Here is a 20122-nt window from a genome sequence, read left to right as displayed (position 1 = left end):
TCCGAGCCGTTTTCAAGGGCAGCCCCACGTAGAGCGCATTGCAGTAATCCAGTCTAAATATTTGATATGCAGGGTGTATTTTCAGTCACTGGAAATCCCAGCAACTACAACTCCTGTGCCGTCGCACCTGGGGGCTATTATTCTCAATAAAGGAGGGATGGACGTGGCATCTTTCCCCCAAGGGATTGCTTCTTGCCCTCCTATAGGAAACTGGAACTCCCAAAAACCCAAAATGCTGTAAATAGCTCAAGGTAAGTTTTATTTATCACAAAGTCATTTCTTCAAAGCAATGAGCTGGAAAACTTTAGAGGGGAGAAGGAAAACATACGTTACAGTCTCAATTAGTCCTGGGTCCAAAGGGTTTGAAGCTGAGAAGCCTCACCAAGTTTCCTCTTTCCTCAATGGCTGTGAATGCCGGAGCAAACCACAACCCCAGTTCAAATGGCCTATATTTTGAAGACTCAGGATCTTCCTCTGCTGCCAAAAGAACCGGCTTGAAGGCGCCTGGGTCTCCTCAACAATTGTCCAGGACGATCTGGACATAAAGCATGAGTCCCAGGGGTAAAAAACCTCAGAACTGGTGCTAAGAGGTAACTTAAATTAGAGTCCTTTAGAATCAAGTCTTTTACTCACGCCCATCTGGTACGAACTCTGATGGCAGAATGAAGAAGAAAAAGGAAGTTCTCCCCTCTTGCAGGAAGAGGTGGAGCCAAACAGCACTGATTGACAGCTACAAGCAACCAATCCTGTGCCTGGCGGGGACGAGAGACAGGGCCTTTTCAGTGGAGGCCCCCCGGCTGTGGAATGCCCTCCCTGCAGATATTAGATCGGCCCCCTCCATACTGGTATTTCGGAGGAAACTGAAGACTTGGATGTTTGAACAGGCATTTGGCTAAGCAGTGTGATTGATTGATTGATTGATTATTGGAACACGGAATAATGGATAACGAGTTTGGATACTGATTCTAGTGATGAGACCTGATGGATTTGCTATACTGATGTAATGTATTGATGTTATGTTTATTGATTTGTGACGTTACTGTTTTTAAAGGCCTATTGTCTGTACTATGTATACTGTTGAATTGTTGTTAACCGCTCTGAGTCGCCTAAGGGCCGAGAAGAGCGGTATACAAGTGAAGTAAATAAACAAATCCATACAACTATACATAAGCAGGGTAAAAAGAGGCAGGATTAAGCATGATACAACAGTTCAAATCTTGCAACTAACAGTTCTATACTTGGTGGTGCCACTTGCGCCGTCACAACTCCCAAATGACAAAATCAGTTCCCCCCCCCCCAGCCCACTAGTATTCAAATTTGGCAAAAAAAATACCCAATAAGATTGGTGGGGTTGGGAGGGGATTGATTTTGTCATTTGGGAGTTGTAGTTGCTGGGATTTATAGTTCACCTACAATCAAAGAGCACTCAGAACTCCACTAGCGATGGAATTGAACCAAACTTGGCACACAGAACTCCCATGACCAACAGAAAAGACTGGAAGGGTTTGTTATGCATTGACCTTGAGTTTGGGAGTTGTCGTTCACCTACATCCAGAGAGCACTGTGGACTCTGGACCAAACTTGGCACGGATATTCCATATGCCCAAATATGAACACTGAATGAGTTTAGGGGAAATAGACCTTGACATTTGAAAGTTGTAGTTACTGGGATTTATAGTTCACCTACAATCAAAGAGCACTCAGAACTCCACCAATGATGGAATTGAACCAAACATGGCATACAGGACTTCCATGACCAACAGAACACACTGGAAGGGTTTGTTGTGCATTGACCTTGAGTTTGGGAGTTGTAGTTCACCTACTCCCAGAGAGCACTGTGGACTCAAGCAATGATGGATCTGGACCAAACTTGACACAAATATTCCATATGTCCAAATATGAACACAGATGGAGTTTAGGGGAAATAGGCTTTGACATTTGGGAGTTGTAGTTGCTGGGATTTATAGTTTACCTACAATCAAAGAGCATTCTGAACTCCACCAATGATAGAATTGGGCTAAACTTCCCATATAAAGCGCGCCCCCTGCAGGCAAAGTTTGGAAAGTCTTGCTACACTCAGACTCTTATATTCCTCCTCCTCCCCGCCATTGTAACAGCCAATCAGCGACCATATGCAAATCCCTCCCAACGTTCCACCAATCACCTCTCTAAACGGTTCACTCGCTCGACCTCGCCCTCCAGCTCCTCTTTGACTTCAAGTTCACCTACGAACACCCCCGTTCGTGTCTGCTTTTTTGGCGTGCCTCGCTTGCCGTAGTTCTCTCTCACTACCTTCCTTCTCTTCAGTCAGAAGCGTATTGACGTCATTTCCGGAGGAGGGGAAAGAGGAAATGGGAGGGGCATTGGGGGAGATCACAGATATTTTTTAAAGGGACAGACTCCTAATTTGTTCCTTAGGTGGAAGGAATCAATGACTTCTCCATCCAGCCCATTTCAGTTGCCTTGGCCTAATAATGCTATGGAATGGTGGGAGTTGTAGTTTTGGCAAGGACAAACATTAGAAGTAACTCATTTTTGGGGGTTTTTGATCACTGGTCCCAATTAGAAATACTGTACATCAGGTTTGGTGGAAGTGGGGGACACATTGGTGTTTGGGTGTGGGTGAACTACAACTCCCATCGCAGGGACAGCTTAGCCTTCGCATTCTGAACTCCCATTGCCTCCCCAAAACGATACCAGTAGGTAAAGTTGGCCATGGTGGGTCTGTGTGCCAAGTTTGGTCCAGATCTATTGTCGGTGGGGTTCACATTGTTCCCCCAATATGGGTGAACTATAACTCCCAGCGTCCTCTGTCATGGCCCCCAAACGCACCCACACTAGATTAGATGATGCCGAGCTAGGGATTTGGTAAGGATAAACATTAGAAGAAGTCATTGTTTGTTTTTTGATTTTATGAATGGTCCCGTTAGAAAATGCATAAGGATGTGGGTGAACTACAACTCCCACTATCATCATCTGTCATTGCCTCAAAACTGAACCAGTAGTTAAAGTTAGTCATGGTAGGTCTGGGTTCCAAGTGTGGACCAGATCTATTGTCAGTGGGGTTCGCATTGTTCCCCCAATATGGGTGAACTATAACTCCCAGCGTCCTCTGTCATGGCTCCCAAACACACCCACACTAGATTAGATTATGCCCAGCTAGGGATTTGGTAAGGATAAACATTAGAAGTCATTGTTTGTTTTTTTGATTTTATGAATTGTCCCGTTAGAAAATGCATAAGGATGTGGGTGAACTACAACTCCCACTATCATCAACTGTCATTGCCTCAAAAAAATCAGTAGTTAAAATTAGTCATGGTGGGTCTGTGTGCCAAGTGTGGTTTGGTAAGGATAAACATAAGAAGAAGCCATTATGTGTTTTTGGATTTTTATGAATTATCCCATTAGATATTGCACAAAGATGTGGGTGAACTACAGCTCCCACCATTATCGTTTCTCATTGCCCCCAAACCAAACCAGTAGCTAAATTTAGTCATGATGGGTTTGTGTGCCAAGTGTGGTCCAGATCTATTGTCGATGGGGTTTGAATTGTTCTCCTAATATGGGGGAACTATAACTCCCATTGTCCCCTGTCATCACTCCCAAACACACACACACTAGCTTAGGTACCCAGTGATTCCAAGCTAGGGATTTGGTAAGGATAAACATTAGAAGAAGTCATTGTATGTTTTTGGATGTTTATGAATGGTCCCATTTGAAAATACCTAAGGATATGTGAGTGTACTACAACTCCCACCATCATCTATTATTGCCCCCAAAGCAAACCAGTAGTTAAACTTAGTCATGATGGGTCTATGTGCCAAGTGTGGACCAGATCTGTTGTTGGTGGGGTTCACATTGTTCTCCAAATATGGGTGAACTATAACTCCCAGCGTCCTCTGTCATCGTCCCCAAACACACACACATGCTAGCTTAGATGATGCCCAGCTAGGGATTTGGTAAGGATAAACATTCAAAAAAGTCATTGTTTGTTTGTTTATTTTATGAATGCTCCCATTAGAAAATGCATAAGGATGTGAGTGAACTACAATTCCCACCATCATTGTCTGTCATTGCCCCCAAACCGAACCAGTAGTTAAAGTTAGTCATGCTGGGTCTGGGTGCCAAGTGTGGACCAGATCTATTGTCGGTGGAGTTCGCATTGTTCTCCCAATATGGGTGAACTATAACTCCCAGTGTACTCTGTCATCGCCCCCAAACACACACACACACACACACACACAAGCTTAGATGATGCCCAGCTAGGGATTTGGTGAGGATAAACATTAGAAGAAGTCATTGTTTGTTTTTTGATTTTATGAATGCTCCCATTAGAAAATGCATAAGGATATGTGAGTGTACTACAACTCCCACCATCATCTATCATTGCCCCCAAAGCAAACCAGTAGTTAAACTTACTCATGAGGGGTCTGTGTGCCAAGTGTGGTCCAGATCTATTGTCGGTCGGGTTCACATTGTTCTCCAAATATGGGTGGACTATAACTCTCATCGTCCCCTGTTGTCGCCCTCAAACTTTTCCGGTAATACACACAAAGATATTGACAAGCTGGAACATGTCTAGAATAGGGTGACTAAATTGATCAAAGGTGTGTCTACTGCAATGCAGTCTACGTGGGGCTGCCTTTGAAGACTGTTAGGAAGCTTCAAACAACCCAACGAGAGGCAGCCAAGTTAAGAATTGGGGTGGCAAACAGGAAGCATACAACTCCCATTGTGCTGTCACGCGCTGGGCCTGTGAAAGAGTCTGTAGACAGGACGTGTTTTCTGTATGCCCAACGGGACACCAGGGGTGCCTCGGATTAGAGGCCCTTTGGATTTCCCTAAACAAAGTCATTCGAAACTTGGAAAATTTAACAGAGTTCTTTATTAGTGCTTAGGTCTTCAATAAATAAAACAAATACTTCAAGGTTTTGAATCAACTGGTGGCTTTCTTAATCTTGTCCACAAGGGACAGGCAACTATCTTCATGAACTGTCTCTTCACTATCAGGGAAATCCTTGACGTCTACCTGGGCAAGGCTCTGCTGGCGTGGGACCCTACACCCGGTTCCAAATTGCGTTATGGCTGCTGCGAGTGGTCCTTACCAAACAGAGTCCTTTTGTAGATTTCCAAGAGGAAAGAAGGTCTTCAATTCCCAGCGAAGGCTGGCTGTAAAGCTGTAGGACTGGATCCCCCCAGCAAAAGCTGTAAAAGACAAAGCTTTCTACAGGTGGAACTGATTCACGTCCTGTACGAAAGGCTTCTCTGTGTGAACTGAACTAGAAGTCCCCTTTTCCCCTCCTAAACCCAGAAAAAGGGGCGGAACTAAAGATAATGATAATTGATGGGTCATTGGCCCTATGATTGCAAACCAAGGGAAGCCACCTTATTGCAAAATGCATGGAACATTGGAATACATGCAAACACTCAAAGAAAGAAAATGAAGTTGGAGCTCCTGGTACAGCCGTACCAGCACACCCATATTACGTCAGCTCCACCGACTGCTTGTTTGCTACTGGACACAATTCAAAGTGCTGGCTTTGGCCTACAAAGTCCTAAACGGACCCGGCCCAGTTTACCTGTCCGAACACATCTCTCTTTACGAACTACCATGAAGACTGAGATCTACTGGGGAGGTGCTGCTCTCGGTTCCACCACCTTCATAGGTGCGTTTGGTGGGGACGAGAGACAGGGCCTTCTCAGTGATTGCCCCCTGGCTATGGAACTCCCTTCCTGGCAAGATTATATCAGCCCCCTCTGTTCTGTCACGTGCTGGGCCTGTAATAGCTCTTTTCTATAGGATGTATACTTTAAGCCCAGCGGGAAGCCAGGGGGCCTCAAAGAGAGGTTCTCAGGGATTTTTCTGAAGTGATAGTCTTTAGAGTCTTTAATGATACAACAAAGTCTTTATTATGGAACAAACAACAAATCTTCAAAGGTTCAAACAACACTTCAAGGCTTTCTTAGACTAGTCCTCAATGGACTGGCAGCTGACTTTGATTAACTAAACTTTCTCTGTAGGAAAAACCTTATTTAACCTCTCCCAGGCTGTTTACTATCTATGCCTCATCGGTGTGGGTGCTACTACCGAATCCAAGTGCGTCTGGGTATCGAGTAGACCTACCAGCCAAGGCCTGAAGACATTTCAGCTGGAGTTTGGTGGATCTGTAACCCCGGATGTTCCTTTTTCCCTGGATGCTCCTGAGAATTTCTTGGACTTCAGTTTCCCTGGATGGTCTTAAGAAAGGAAGCTTTTCTACTGGACGAGCTGGTCTACGTCCTTTAGCTTAGGTACCTTGTGTGAGACTGCCCAAAATGGCTCCTTTCCCTCCCAGAAGCCTGAACAAGGGGCGGAACCAAAGTTTAATTAAGATGGACAAGGAGGCCTGCCCTATGACTGAAAAACAGATAACAGAAAGAAAAGAAAATTGGAGCTCCTGGTACAGCCGTACCAGCACACCCTCCCTCCTCTCCTTCGCAATAGAATTAACGTTGCTTGACACCATATTTTATACTACTCTGTTTCCCCGAAAACAAGACAATGTCTTATATTAATTTTTGCTCCCAAATTTGTGCTAGGTCCTATTTTCAGGGGTGTCTTATTTTTCCATTTATTGTTGAACAAAAAAATTGACATTTATTATATCACAAACCAGAAAAGCAAACACCCCCTAAAACAGGGGCCCTCAAACTTTTAAAACAGATGGCCAGTTCACTGTCCCTCAGACTGTTGGGGGCTGAACTATAGAAAAAAACATGGACAAATCCCTATGCACACTGCAGATATATTAATTGTACTGCAAAAAAAAATCATGAAAGAACAATACAGTATTTAAAATGATGAACAGTTTTAACCAACATAAACTTGGGTTCAAGTTTCAATGGGAATGGTAGGCCTGATTTTAGCTGATCAAATAGTCAAGTTAATTCAGATTGTTGTTGTTGTTGTGGTTGTGTGACTTGAAGTTGTTTCAGACTTAGAGTGATCCTATGTGTAAGGTTTAGACCAGGGGCCGAGTTAATGACCTTGGAGGGCCAGATCCGGCCCACGGGCCTTAGTTTGAGAATCCCTGCCCTAAAAATCAAAGTGACACACTGGTTGCCTGACTCACACACAGGGCCACAAAAAAATAAGGGCTGTAAAGTACTTCATTTCCACACACTGGAGACTGTAACAATCTGTCATTTGTTCTGCAGTTGATGGAAGGGTTAATGTAAGTATTATTTCTAAGGGTTTAGTAATCTGTAAGTAAGAGTTCACGGGTGAAACCAATTAAGGGTGGAGCTATGCAAGAGACAGGTTGCAGCTGGGTGTTTCTGGATATAAGGAGCTAGCCTTGGGACTGATGTTTGGGAGAAAAGTATTTGTCTTATTTTGGTGGTGGATGATGCTGCTTTCCCCCCAGGTCTGTTGGATTTTCAGTATCCTGACCTGTCTCCTGTAATCTTGAATGTTTGGACTGGCTTTTGACTATTATTATTATTAACTTTATTTAAACCCCGCAAAATCTCCCGAAGGACTCGATGCGGCTTACAAAGGCCAAGGCCACCGACAACAACAACATACAATACACAGTAAAACTCATAAGCAAATAATAAAAGCAATAACACAATAAACAAAGACACCGTGATGCAGTTAAAAACCTAGGGGCCGGGCCAAATGTAATGAACAAAATTTAAAAGTGCTGAACCTGACAGGTGATATGTAGAGGTGTTTGGAGGTAGGTGCAATGTGCAGATAATCCTGAGTCTCTAACAAAGTGCAATTGGGACTTGAAGCCAGGAGTTTCCTATTCTGGAAAGGCACACTGGAACAGCCAGGTCTTCGGGCTCTTCCTAAAGACTATGGTATAGACTCTTGATCCCTGAACTTTGTTTATTGAACTCATGGCGTCTGAACCACTGGACTGGACCTTTTAACTACGGCGTAGCTTTTGCTATCAGTTTTTGTTTATTCTGTGGTTGAATGCTATCTTTATGTTTTATATTTTGGTTTATTTAAACAGCCAGCAAGTAAGTGCTGTTTTAATTAATCTGTTTTATATCAAACTGGGAGTTTGGTTCATCTCTACCTAAATAAGGCAGAGCCCTGGCAATGTGACACAATCTCCCACAGCAGTTCCTGGACCACTTGTACAGCAGGGATGGTATTGCAGCTTCTGGCTACCAGGGAAACCTCAAAAACTTTCCTAGGTCTAACTTTTGAGGGAGGCCTTATATTCTGCAATTCAGCAAAACCTCTACTAGGTCTTATTTCCGGGGGATGCCTTATTTTCAGAGAAACAAGACAGTATGTGTTGCAACCCAGAAGCAGGAAACGAGACCCTAAGATAACCATCCACCACACTTGACTGTGGGAAAAAACAATCCCTTTTTATTGATGAAAAATGGTTACAAAATAGAGGAAAATGCAAAGTCAAAAAGCCACAGTAAAATTCAACAGTCAGCAATATCCATGAATTAGATCAAAATCCACAAGCAACACTGTAAAAACCTGGAATCTGTTAGCATTCCACTAACCGTACTTGGAGCACTAGAAGCCTCTTGGAATGTAGGCCACGGGAAACGGGGAATCTGCCAAGGTAATGCCTCAGTCTAAAGGATGTCTGATCTAACGCGTCAACCCGACGAGAGGCATTTAAAGCTGAAGAAACTGTTTTGTGACACGCCTCCCGGCTTTGAAGCCTGTGTTTCCTTTTCCCTTAATCTGGTTGACCTTCGCAGACTCTGCGATTCACTCCTGTTTTTCCAAATTTGCCCTTGTCTATCCTCATTAAGGATGCCAGGTGTTAGCTGCTCTGGAGAGCTATCACCGCTTGTCTCATCAGAACGAGTAGTTTCGCTTTCCAAGCCTTCAAGGCCTGCCGGAGTTTCTTCTATACTGACCTCAGAATCAACATGATCATTACCATCAGGGAAAAATACATTTTCAGTAGCATCAGGAAATACAATCAGAGATTCAGGTTCAGGTTCAGACCCAGGCTGAACCCTAACAGTAAGTGTTTTCCCCATGTGTGTTGTGTCATGCTGTAACGAACCTGACTCACTTTAGAAAGTTAGGAAGTGAACTAACTTAAAGGGCTGGCGTGTGAGCAGCCATTTTGTGGTGCCCAGGGAGCATTAGCACCAGTGGGGAGGCTATTTGCATGCGAGCGACCTGATTGGTTGGATGCAAATGAGCGGGTGCCAAGATTTTTTGTTTTGTTTTGTTTTGTTTTTTTTTATTTATTTACATCTAAAGTGGTTGACTGACAAAATCAATATTCTGGGCATGCATGACTTTTTAACATTTCAGATGCTTGCATTCAGATATATTTCTACTTCAAATACATCATCATTTTTGCAAGGACAGCTTTTTTTTTTAATTTAAACACATACCCCAGACCTTACACTCATCCCAAAACCCCTATCCTGAACAAAATAAACCCTCATCCCCACACCCGTGCACCCTTCACCATGACTTCCCGCATGGAAGCACGATGAAGCCTTTAAGCCTATTTATCTCTCCTTATTCATAGTAAACCTCAATTCCTAATGGAGCTCCTCTATATTACCCGACTCTCTATTCAAATATGCCATGGCCATTTTTCTAGAAAGTCCTCATTACTCTTATTCCTCCTGTTATAAGTTAGTCTGGCCATTAGCATATATTCTCGCATTCTTTCCCTCCAATCCTTTTTGGTTAGACCTTTTTCCCCTTTCCAATCTTTGGCTATGGTCAATCTTGCCGCTGCAAAGCAATATTGATATATTTCTTGGTCCTTTTGATTATTGTTTTCTCTCTGTAGACCTAGCAGACACAATCCTGGGCTTTTTTTAATCTTGTTATGTAACATTTTATTTGTCTCCTTAATTACCTTATCCCAAAATTCCTGTATGATCACACAGGTCCACCACATGTGGAGAAATGTCCCTTTCTGTTTCCTGCACCTCCAGCAAATACCTTGTTGTGATTTGTCTATTTTAGCCAACGTTGCTGGAGTGATATAACATCTATAAAACATTTTGTATTAATTCTCCCTGATTGAACCCGATAAAGTAAATTTGAATTCTTTGTTCCATAGGTATTCCCATTTGTCCAATTCTATTGGTCTGCCTAGGTCCTTGGCCCAGGATATCATTACTGTCTTGACTCTGTTGTCCTCCATGTTATAGCTTAGTATGTATTTGTATAATCTAGAGCAGGCATGGGGAACCTTCGGCTCTCCAGGTGTGGTGGACTTCAACTCCCACAATTCCTTGAGGCCAAGGTAAGCCTTTGGGGTGAATGCCGAGCCTCAAGGAATTGTGGGAGTTGAAGTCCACCACACCTGGAGAGCCGAAGGTTCCTGACCCCTGATCTAGAGATTAACCCTTTATCCCCCTTTTTCCATATTCTTTCCAGGGGCAGAGGCAAGGATGATAGTTGGAGAAGCCCAACTGAACAGTCTATGGCAGTTAGTTAGCCAGCTGGAGGCAGTCTATGAGTTGGTCAATGAGTTAGGGTCTGTGAGGATGTAGCTGAAAAGCAGCTGGAAGATTGGTCAAACAAATCAGTTAAAGATAGTGTGAAGTTTGTTTTTATGTATTAGTAGAACAGTCCTTTTGGGAAGAAAGGAAAAGACTAGATGAAACTCATATTGAAACGTTCTGTAATCAGCAAGCATTTGATCCTCTGTAACCACTACGCTTATACCACAAGAATGCTACAAATAAACAGAGTTACTGTCTTTTCTCTGCCCAGTTAGCACAAACAAAGCCTTTCTCTCTCAGTCTCTCGGTTAGAGATCCCTCTGTGCTTACGTTTCAAATGGTGGCAAGTGGTGGGATGATGAAATAAAAGGCCCCCCTGTCTGAAGATTGTTTGTTTTGCCCTGCTTTTCATTTCACATGCGTATGAACGTAGCTATTCTGACTCACGCTCTTTCTACATTTCGTTTATATAAATGGTTATTTTCCCGCATGGGATTTTTTATGCACAAATAGATGTGCACTCTGTCTGAAATGCTTTCCACATTCCTTACACTGATACGGCTTTTCTCCAGTGTGGGTCCTTTGATGGGAACGGAAAGTTTGACTATGAGAGAAAGTCTGTCCACATTCTATGCATTTATATGGTTTCTCCCCTGTGTGAATTCTTTGATGTGAACGTAAACTGTGACTCCAAGCAAAGGTCTTTCCACATTCTATGCATTTATAGGACTTCTCCCCTGTGTGCGTTATTCGATGTGAATTTAGACAATGTATAAGACCGAACGTCTTTCCACATTCAGTGCATCCGTATGGCTTCTCTCCTGTGTGGGTCCTTTGATGTGAACGCAGATCTCCACTCTGAGTGAAACTCTTTCCACATTCCACGCACTGGAATGGCTTTTCCCCAGTATGGGTTCTTTGATGACTACGTAAGTGTGCATTCTGATTGAAGCTCCTTCCACAGTCCTTGCAGTGATATGGTTTCTCCCCAGTGTGGATTCTTTGATGATTACGTAAGTTTGCATTCTGAGTGAAGCTTCTTCCACAGTCCTTGCAGTGATATGGTTTCTCCCCAGTGTGGATTTTTTGATGATTACATAAGTGTGCTTTCTGAGTGAAGCTTCTTCCACAGTCCTTGCAGTGATATGGTTTCTCCCCGGTGTGGATTTTTTGATGTCTCCATAAATACACATGGCAAGAGAAGCTCTTTCCACACTCTGTGCATTTATATGGTTTCTCTCCTGTGTGAATCCTTTGATGTGTATGAAGATCTCCACTCTGACAGAAGGCCTTTCCACATTCCATGCATTTGTATGGCTTCTCCCCTGTGTGAGTTCTCTGATGCAAAGTAAGGCTTCCACTATGATTGTAGCTCCGTCCACATTCCATACACTGATACGGTTTCTCGCCCGTGTGTATTCTTTGATGCAACTTTAAACCACCTTTAAGAGAGAAACTCTTTCCACATTCCATGCATTTATATGATTTCTCCCCACTGTGGGTTTTTTGATGGGTACGTAGATGGGAAATCTGGCTGAACATCTTTCCACATTCCATACATTTATGTGGCTTCTCCCCGGTATGGGTTCTTTGATGGTTACGTAGATTTGAATTTTGGCTGAACATCTTTCCACATTCCATGCATTTATGTGGCTTCTCCCCGGTATGGGTTTTTTGATGGGTACGTAGATGGGAACTATGACCGAACCTCTTTCCACATTCCACACACTGATACGGCTTCTCCCCAGTATGTGTAATTTGATGTGAATCTAAATGAGGTCTTTGAGAGAAGGTCTTCCCACATTCTGTGCATTTATAGGGTTTCTCTCCCGTGTGGATTCTGTAATGTACATTCAAGGAAGCTTTACTCTGGAATATTTTTCCACATAAAGAACATCGTATCCTTGTTTTTCCTTTGTGGTTTCTTTGGATTGTCAAGAGCTCTAAATTGTTCTCCTCCTGAGGAGCAGAGGAGTTCTTCTTTCCTTTCTTAGATTGACTTCCCTTTTGTTTTTTCCGTCCCTTTTGAGTCACCATTTCCTCTTTCTCCATAACAGTCTCAGCTGTTTCCCGTGATACCGTAGAGGACTCCACCAAAGGGTCTTCCTTCTCGTTACCTACTTGATGTATATGAAGATCTCCACCTTGACAGAAGCCCTTTCCACATTCCATGCATTTATATGGTTTCTCTCCTGTGTGAATCCTTTGATGTATATGAAGATCTCCACTTTGACAGAAGCCCTTTCCACATTCCATGCATTTGTATGGCTTCTCCCCTGTGTGAGTTCTCTGATGCACAGTAAGACTTCCACTATTAACGTAGCTCCGTTCACATTCCATACACTGATACGCTTTCTCGCCCGTGTGTGTTCTTTGATGCAACTTTAAACCACCTTTAAGAGAGAAACTCTTTCCACATTCCATGCATTTATATGGCTTCTCCCCACTGTGGGTTTTTTGATGGGTACGTAGATGGGAAATCTGGCTGAACATCTTTCCACATTCCATGCATTTATGTGGCTTCTCCCCACTATGGGTTCTTTGATGGATACGTAGATTTGAATTCTGGCTGAACCTCTTTCCACATTCCATGCATTTATGTGGCTTCTCCCCGGTATGGGTTTTTTGATGGGTACGTAGATGGGAACTCTGTCTGTACCTCTTTCCACATTCCACACACTGATACGGCTTCTCCCCAGTATGTGTAATTTGATGTACATGTAAATTCCTTTTCTGAAAGAAGGTCTTCCCACATTCTGTGCATTTATAGGGTTTCTCTCCCGTGTGGATTCTGTAATGTACATTCAAGGAAAATTTACTCTGGAATATTTTTCCACATAAAGAACAATTCACCTTTTTTTTTCTTTTGCAATTCCCTTCGCTTGTCGAGAGTTTTAAATTGTTCTCCTCCTGAGGAGCAGAGGAGTTCTTCTTTCCTTTCTTTGATCCATTTCCCTTTTGTTTTTTCCGTCCCTTTTGATTCACCATTTCCTCTTTCTCCACCACAGTCTCAGCTGTTTCCTGTGAAACCGTAGATGACTCCACCAAAGGATCTTCCTTCTCGTTACCTACTTGAGAAAAAAGTTCATTCTATTAGAAGCTGAACAAAGAAACCTAGGATCTTCCTGGGAATTAAGACTAATCACTATTTATTAATGTATTTATTTATGGCATTTGTAGCCTGCCTTTCTCAACATTACAGAGACTCAAGGCGGCTTCCAGAAATGGCAGAATTTGATGGCAAACATTCATAAAAACACAGTTTAAAACATTCAACCTAATGGGTTGTTGTAGGTTTTTCCGGGCTATATGGCCATGTTCTGGAGGCAATTTTTCTCCTGACGTTTCGCCTGCATCTATGGCAAGCATCCTCAGAGGTAGTGAGGTCTGTTGGAAGTAGGAAAAATGGGTTTATATATCTGTGGAATGACCAAGGTGAGACAAAAGACTTTTGTCTGCTGGGGCTAGCTGTGAATGTTTCAGCTGATCACCTTGATTAGCATTCAATGACTTGGAAGTGCCTGGGGGGAATCTTTTGTTGAGAGTGATTTTATGTGCCTGTTTGTTTCCCCTCTGTTGTTTTGCTGTTGTAATTTTGGAGTTTTTTAATACTGGTAGCTGGATTTTGTTCATTTTCATGGTTTCTTCCTTTCTGTTGAAATTGTCCACATGCTTGTGGATTTCAATGGCTTCTCTGTGTAGTCTGACATGGTGGTTGTAAGGTGGTCCAGCACTGCAAACTACTCCAACCAGAGAAATCAGCCATAGCAGAGCACCTGATGAACCAGCCTGGACACAGCATATCATTTGAGAACACAGAAATGCTGGACCACTCTCACAACCACCATGTCAGACTACACAGAGAAGCCATTGAAATCCACAAGCATGTGGACAATTTCAACACAAAGGAAGAAATCATGAAAATGAACAAAATCTGGCTACCAGTATTAAAAAACTCTAAAATTACAACAGCACAACAACTGAGAGGAAACAACAGGCACATAAAATCACTCTCAACAAAAGATTCCCCCCGGGCACTTCCAAGCCATTGAATGCTAATCAAAGTGATCAGCTGAAACATTCACACTTTGCTCCAGCAGACGAGAATCCTTTGTCCCACCCTGGACATTCCACAGATATATAAACCCATTTTTCCTACGTCCAACAGACCTCACTACCTCTGAGGATGCTTGCCATAGATGCAGGCGAAACGTCAGGAGAAAAATTGCCTCCAGAACATGGCCATATAGCCCGGAAAAACCTTCAACAACCCAGTGATTCTGGCCATGAAAGCCTTCGACAATACATTCAACCTAATATTATAAAAAACCATATAAAACCATTAAAAGCATATAATTACCAGTGTTGTCCTATTAAAATCATTATCCAGCAGCATCCTCTAGCCATTCTGTGTTCATTCTTCCTATTTCATAATTATTTATTCCGCTGCATTCCCAAATGCTTGTTCAAAAAGCCAAGTTTTTACTCTTTTTCTGAAGGTCAGGGTGGAGGAGGCCAGGGAGGGAGTTCCACAGCCAAGGGGCCACCACTGACAAGGCCCTGTCCCTCATCCCCCCCCCCCCCGATGCGCTTGCAAGGAAGGCAGGACCGAGAGCAGGGCCTCCCTAGACGATCTTAAGTACCTAGATGGTTAATAAGGAGAGATACGTTCGGACAGGTAAGCTGTGCCCGAATCATTTAGGACCTACAATCAAAGAGCATTCTGAACACCACCAATGATAGAATTGGGCCAAACTGAGCACACAGAACTCCCAAGGCCAAGATAAAATACTGGGAGGATCTGGTGGACATTGACCATGAATTTTTGGAGTTGTAGTTCACCTACATCCAGAGAGCACTGTGGACTCAAACAACGATGGATCTGGACCAAACTTGGCACAAATACTCAATATGCTGAAATGTGACCACTGGAGGAGTTTGAGAAAAATAGACCTTGACATTTGGCAGTTGTAGTTCACCTACAATGAAATAACATTCTGAACCCCACCAATGATAGAATTAGAGCAAACTTCCCACATGGAACCCATGACCAACAGAAAATACTATGTTTTCTGATGGTCTTTGGTGACCCCTCTGACACCCCCTCGCGACCCCCACAGGTTGAGAAACACTGGTTTAGGGCTAGTCTTCCCTTTCCTCCCAGGTAAGAACATATATTCAAATCTGATCAATTTCCATTATTCACTGCACCAGCCATACATTTCTGTCCCTATTAGAACTGTCCACTGAAGATGAAAAATGCACCTTACCCAGAAAAATCACATTCCCATGCTCCTCCATCCTGTCCTTCTTGTAGAGAGCCCCGTGGCTGTGATTGAGGATATCCCACTCCTCCTGAGTGAAATACACAGCCACTTCTCAAATGGGACTGAGAGCTGAAAGGAAGAAGTATTCATAGAATCAAAGAGTTGGAAGAGACCTCATGGGCCATCCAGCTTATATTCTTCTATAAGTAGAAATAATTTGTCCAACTCTCTGTATGCCTTTTAATTCAATTATTAAAAATATTTTTTTTAAAAAAAAAATCATGATTTCTCATGAGCAAAAGAATGGAGTCTGCGGTCTTTTTCATGATCACTTCCAGATTAGGACTTTGGTGCTAATGAACAAGGAGGCGATAGGACCTCTGCGAGGAGAAGATGGGGCAATGCTGACAGGAGATTGGGAAAAGGCAGAACTACTTCAGGCCTTCTTTGCCTCAGTCTTCTCACAAAAAGAAAGCTGTCCTCAACCTCAGCAACATGGAATGGATGAAGGATTAAGGGAAATCCAACCCCAAATTGGGAAACAAGTCGTCCAGGACTACCTGGCTGCTCTAAATGTAATCAAGTCCCCGGGGCCAGATCAACCACATCCAAGAGTATTGAAGGTTCTAGCACAGTGTTTCTCAACCTTCCTAATGCCGCGTGACCCCTTAATACAATCCCTCATGTTGTGGTGACCCCTAACCATAAAATTAGTTTCATTGCTACTTCGTAACTGTAATTTTGCTACTATTATGAATCGTGATGTAAATATTATTATTATTATTATACCTTTATTTGTACCCCGCTAGCATCTCCCGAAGGATTCGATGCGGCTCACAATAGGCCGAAGCCCAACACAATACAACAATACAATACCTAGCAAATAAAAACAGTTAAGCAGAAAAACCTCCAGCAAAGGATCACCGCCTTGTCGGGGCGCTGGAGCTTGAGCACCTCAATGATGTCATGAGCGAAACCGTGAAGGGACACCCAAGACGGGACGGTTGTGGCAGAGAGGTCAGACCCAGCGTGATCCCTGGGGAAGGCAATGGCAAATGGTAATGCTCAAGATCCTGCAAGGAAGAAGACTCCAGCAATACATGGAGCGAGAGTTGCCAGATGTTCAAGCTGGGTTTAGAAAAGGCAGAGGAACCAGAGACCAGATTGCCAATATCCGCTGGATAATGGAGAAAGGCAGAGAGTTTCAGAAAAACATCTATTTCTGCTTCATTGACTACTCTAGAGCCTTTGACTGTGTGGATCATCATAAATTGTGGCAAGTTCTTGGTGAGATGGGCATACCAAGCCCCCTTCCCTCTCTCCTGAGGAATCTGTACAAGGACCACGGAACAACAGACTGGTTCAAGATTGGGAAAGGCGTACGGCAAGGCTGCATCCTCTCACCCAACCTTTTTAACTTGTATGCAGAACACATCATGCGATGTGCGGGGCTGGATGAATGCAAATTGCTGGAAGAAACATTAACAACCTCAGATATGCAGATGACACCACTCTGATGGCCGAAAGCGAGGAGGAGCTGAGGAGCCTTCTAATCAAGGTGAAAGAAGAAAGCGCAAAAGCCGGGTTGCAGCTCAACGTCAAAAAAACCAAGATTATGGCAACAAAAATGATTGACAACTGGGAAATAGAGGGAGAAAATGTGGAGGCCGTGACAGGGTTTGTATTTCTAGGTGCAAAGATTACTGCAGATGCAGACTGTGGCCAGGAAATCAGGGGACGCTTACTTCTTGGGAGGAGAGCAATGTCCAGTCTTGATAAAATAGTGAAGAGTAGAGACATCAGACTGGCAACCAAGATCCATTGCCTAGTCAAAGCCATGGTATTCCCTGTAGTCACCTACGGATGTGAGAGCTGGACCTTCGGGAAGGCTGAGCGAAGGAAGAGAGACGCTTTTGAGCTGTGGTGTTGGAGGAAAGTGCTGAGAGTGCCTTGGACTGCGAGAAGATCCAACCAGTCCATCCTCCAGGAAATAAAGCCCGACTGCTCACTGGAGGGAAGGAGACTAGAAACAAAGTTGAAGTACTTTGGCCACATCATGAGGAGACAGGAAAGCCTAGAGAAGGGAATGATGCTGGGGAAAGTGGAAGGCAAAAGGAAGAGGGGCCGACCAAGGGCAAGATGGATGGATGGCATCCTTGAAGTGACTGGACTGACCTTGAGGGAGCTGGGGGTGGTAACGGCCGACAGGGAGCTCTGGCGTGGGCTGGTCCATGAGGTCACGAAGAGTCGGAGATGACTGAACGAATGAACAACAACAAGCAGAAAAACAATAACAATAGCAATACGACAAGACATTATTAAAAACTGAGTCGGCCGGAGTAGGGGCGCAAGGTTAAAAGTGCTGATGTGTCGGAGGGGTGTGGGATTGTGATATAAGTGCGGTGTGCAGTGTGCGGTGATTTGGTACTAAAGTGCTTCTGGGATTTGGTAGTGGGAGATTCCTAATCTGAAAAGGCACATTGGAACAGCCAGGTTTTCAAATTCTTTCTGAAGACTGCCAGTGTAGGGGCTTGTCTGAGATCTTTCAGGAGGGCGTTCCAGAGGCGGGGGCCACCACAGAGAAGGCCCTGTCTCGCGTCCCCACCAAGCGCGCTTGTGACGCAGGCGGAATCACGAGCAGGGCCTCTCCAGATGACCGGAGTGAGCGTGTGGGTTCGTAGACAGCGTTGTGGTCACGCAGGTAGGGTGGTCCCAAACCGTTCAGGGCTTTGTAGGTAAGCACCTGCACCTGCACCTTAAATTGGGCTCGGAAAATAAACGGCAGCCAGTGGAGCTCCTTGAACAGGAGGGTTGACCTCTCTCTGTAATGGGCCCCCGTTAACATCCTGGCTCCTGCCCGTTGGACCAGTTGGAATTTCCGAGCCGTTTTCAAGGGCAGCCCCACGTAGAGCGCATTGCAGTAATCCAGTCTAAATATCTGATATGCAGGGTGTATTTTCAGTCACTGGAAATCCCAGCAACTACAACTCCTGTGCCGTCGCACCTGGGGGCTATTATTCTCAATAAAGGAGGGATGGACGTGGCATCTTTCCCCCAAGGGATTGCTTCTTGCCCTCCTATAGGAAACTGGAACTCCCAAAAACCCAAAATGCTGTAAATAGCTCAAGGTAAGTTTTATTTATCACAAAGTCATTTCTTCAAAGAATGAGCTGGAAAACTTTAGAGGGCTGAAGGTAAACATACATTACAGTCTTAGTTAGTCCTGGGTCCAAGGGGTTTGAAGCTGAGAAGCCTCACCAAGTTTCCTCTTTCCTCAATGGCTGTGAATGCCGGAGCAAACCACCACCCCAGTTCAGATGGGCTATGTTTTGAAGACTCAGGATCTTCCTCTGCTGCCAAAAGAACCGGCTTGAAGGCGCCTGGGTCTCCTCAACAATTGTCCAGGACGATCTGGACATAAAGCATGAGTCCCAGGGGTAAAAAACCTCAGAACTGGTGCTAAGAGGTAACTTAAATCAGGGTCCTTTAGAATCAAGTCTTTTACTCACGCCCATCTGGTACGAACTCTGATGGCAGAATGAAGAAGAAAAAGGAAGTTCTCCCCTCTTGCAGGAAGAGGTGGAGCCAAACAGTACAATTTATAATATTGTAATGTAATGCAATATAATACTACTAATAATGATATGATATTATAATTATATATTTATATTACATGTAATATTACTAATAATATTACAGTATAATTGATATAGTGCAATATAGCAATATTTAAAACTGATATTGTACTATGTTAATAATATATTGTATGTATATATACCTTGTAAGCCGCTCTGCGTCCCCTTCAGGGTGAGAAGGGCGGCATATAAATGTCGTAAATAAATAAATAAATAAATAAATAATTGACAGCTAAAAGCAACCAATCCATACAACTATACATAAGCAGGGTAAAAAGGGGCAGGATTAAGCATGATACAACAGTTTAAATCTTGCAACTAACAGTTCTATACATAGGTGGCGCCACTTGCGCCGTCACATCTCCCAAATGACAAAATCAACCCCCCCCCCCCCAGCCCACTAGAATTCAAATTTGAATACTGGTGGGGTTGGGAGGGGATTGATTTTGTCATTTGTAAACGGTTCTGGCCCTACATACCTATCCGAACGTATCTCGGCCTATCAGCCCACCAGGACCCTAAGATCTTCAGGAGAAGCCCTTCTCTCCATCCCGCCTGCTTCACAAGTGCGGCTTGCGGGAACGAGAGATAGGGCCTTTTCTGTGGTGGCCCCCCGGCTTTGGAATGCCCTCCCTACTGAAATAAAATCAGCCACCTCGCTAATGGCATTTCGGAAAAAACTGAAAACTTGGATGTTCGAGCAAGTTTTCAACTAATTCCGATGTGATGATGTTTTGATCATGGACTAGCAATCAAGGATAACGAATT

The 20122-nt window shown here is 43.7% G+C and overlaps 1 protein-coding gene across 12 annotated transcripts in view; it reads right to left on the bottom strand.

Moving 5' to 3' along the window:
- LOC132766380 (zinc finger protein 665-like) overlaps nt 1-20122 on the bottom strand; it is a 67981-nt gene that overhangs the window by 26349 nt on the left and 21510 nt on the right. Inside the window, exons 3-4 of one of the 12 annotated variants that reach the window (XM_067465010.1) lie at nt 15723-15848; nt 6855-13520 (exon numbers count right to left, since the gene is read on the bottom strand). The exons of 4 other annotated variants lie outside the window; for them this stretch is intronic. In XM_067465010.1, the coding sequence (XP_067321111.1) occupies nt 10930-13520; nt 15723-15753 (2622 nt within the window). In that variant the 5' untranslated portion in view covers nt 15754-15848 and the 3' untranslated portion in view covers nt 6855-10929. Of the gene's footprint in view, nt 1-2164; nt 2319-6854; nt 13524-15722; nt 15849-20122 lie in introns of those variants that run through there. 7 more of the 12 variants (XM_067465013.1, XM_067465015.1, XM_067465008.1 and 4 more) reach the window with 7 other exon arrangements.

This window comes from Anolis sagrei, chromosome 2 (genome assembly GCF_037176765.1).
Source record: "Anolis sagrei isolate rAnoSag1 chromosome 2, rAnoSag1.mat, whole genome shotgun sequence".
Taxonomy (NCBI): Eukaryota; Metazoa; Chordata; class Lepidosauria; order Squamata; family Dactyloidae; genus Anolis; species Anolis sagrei.
This window is presented reverse-complemented; position numbering and strand designations above follow the sequence as displayed.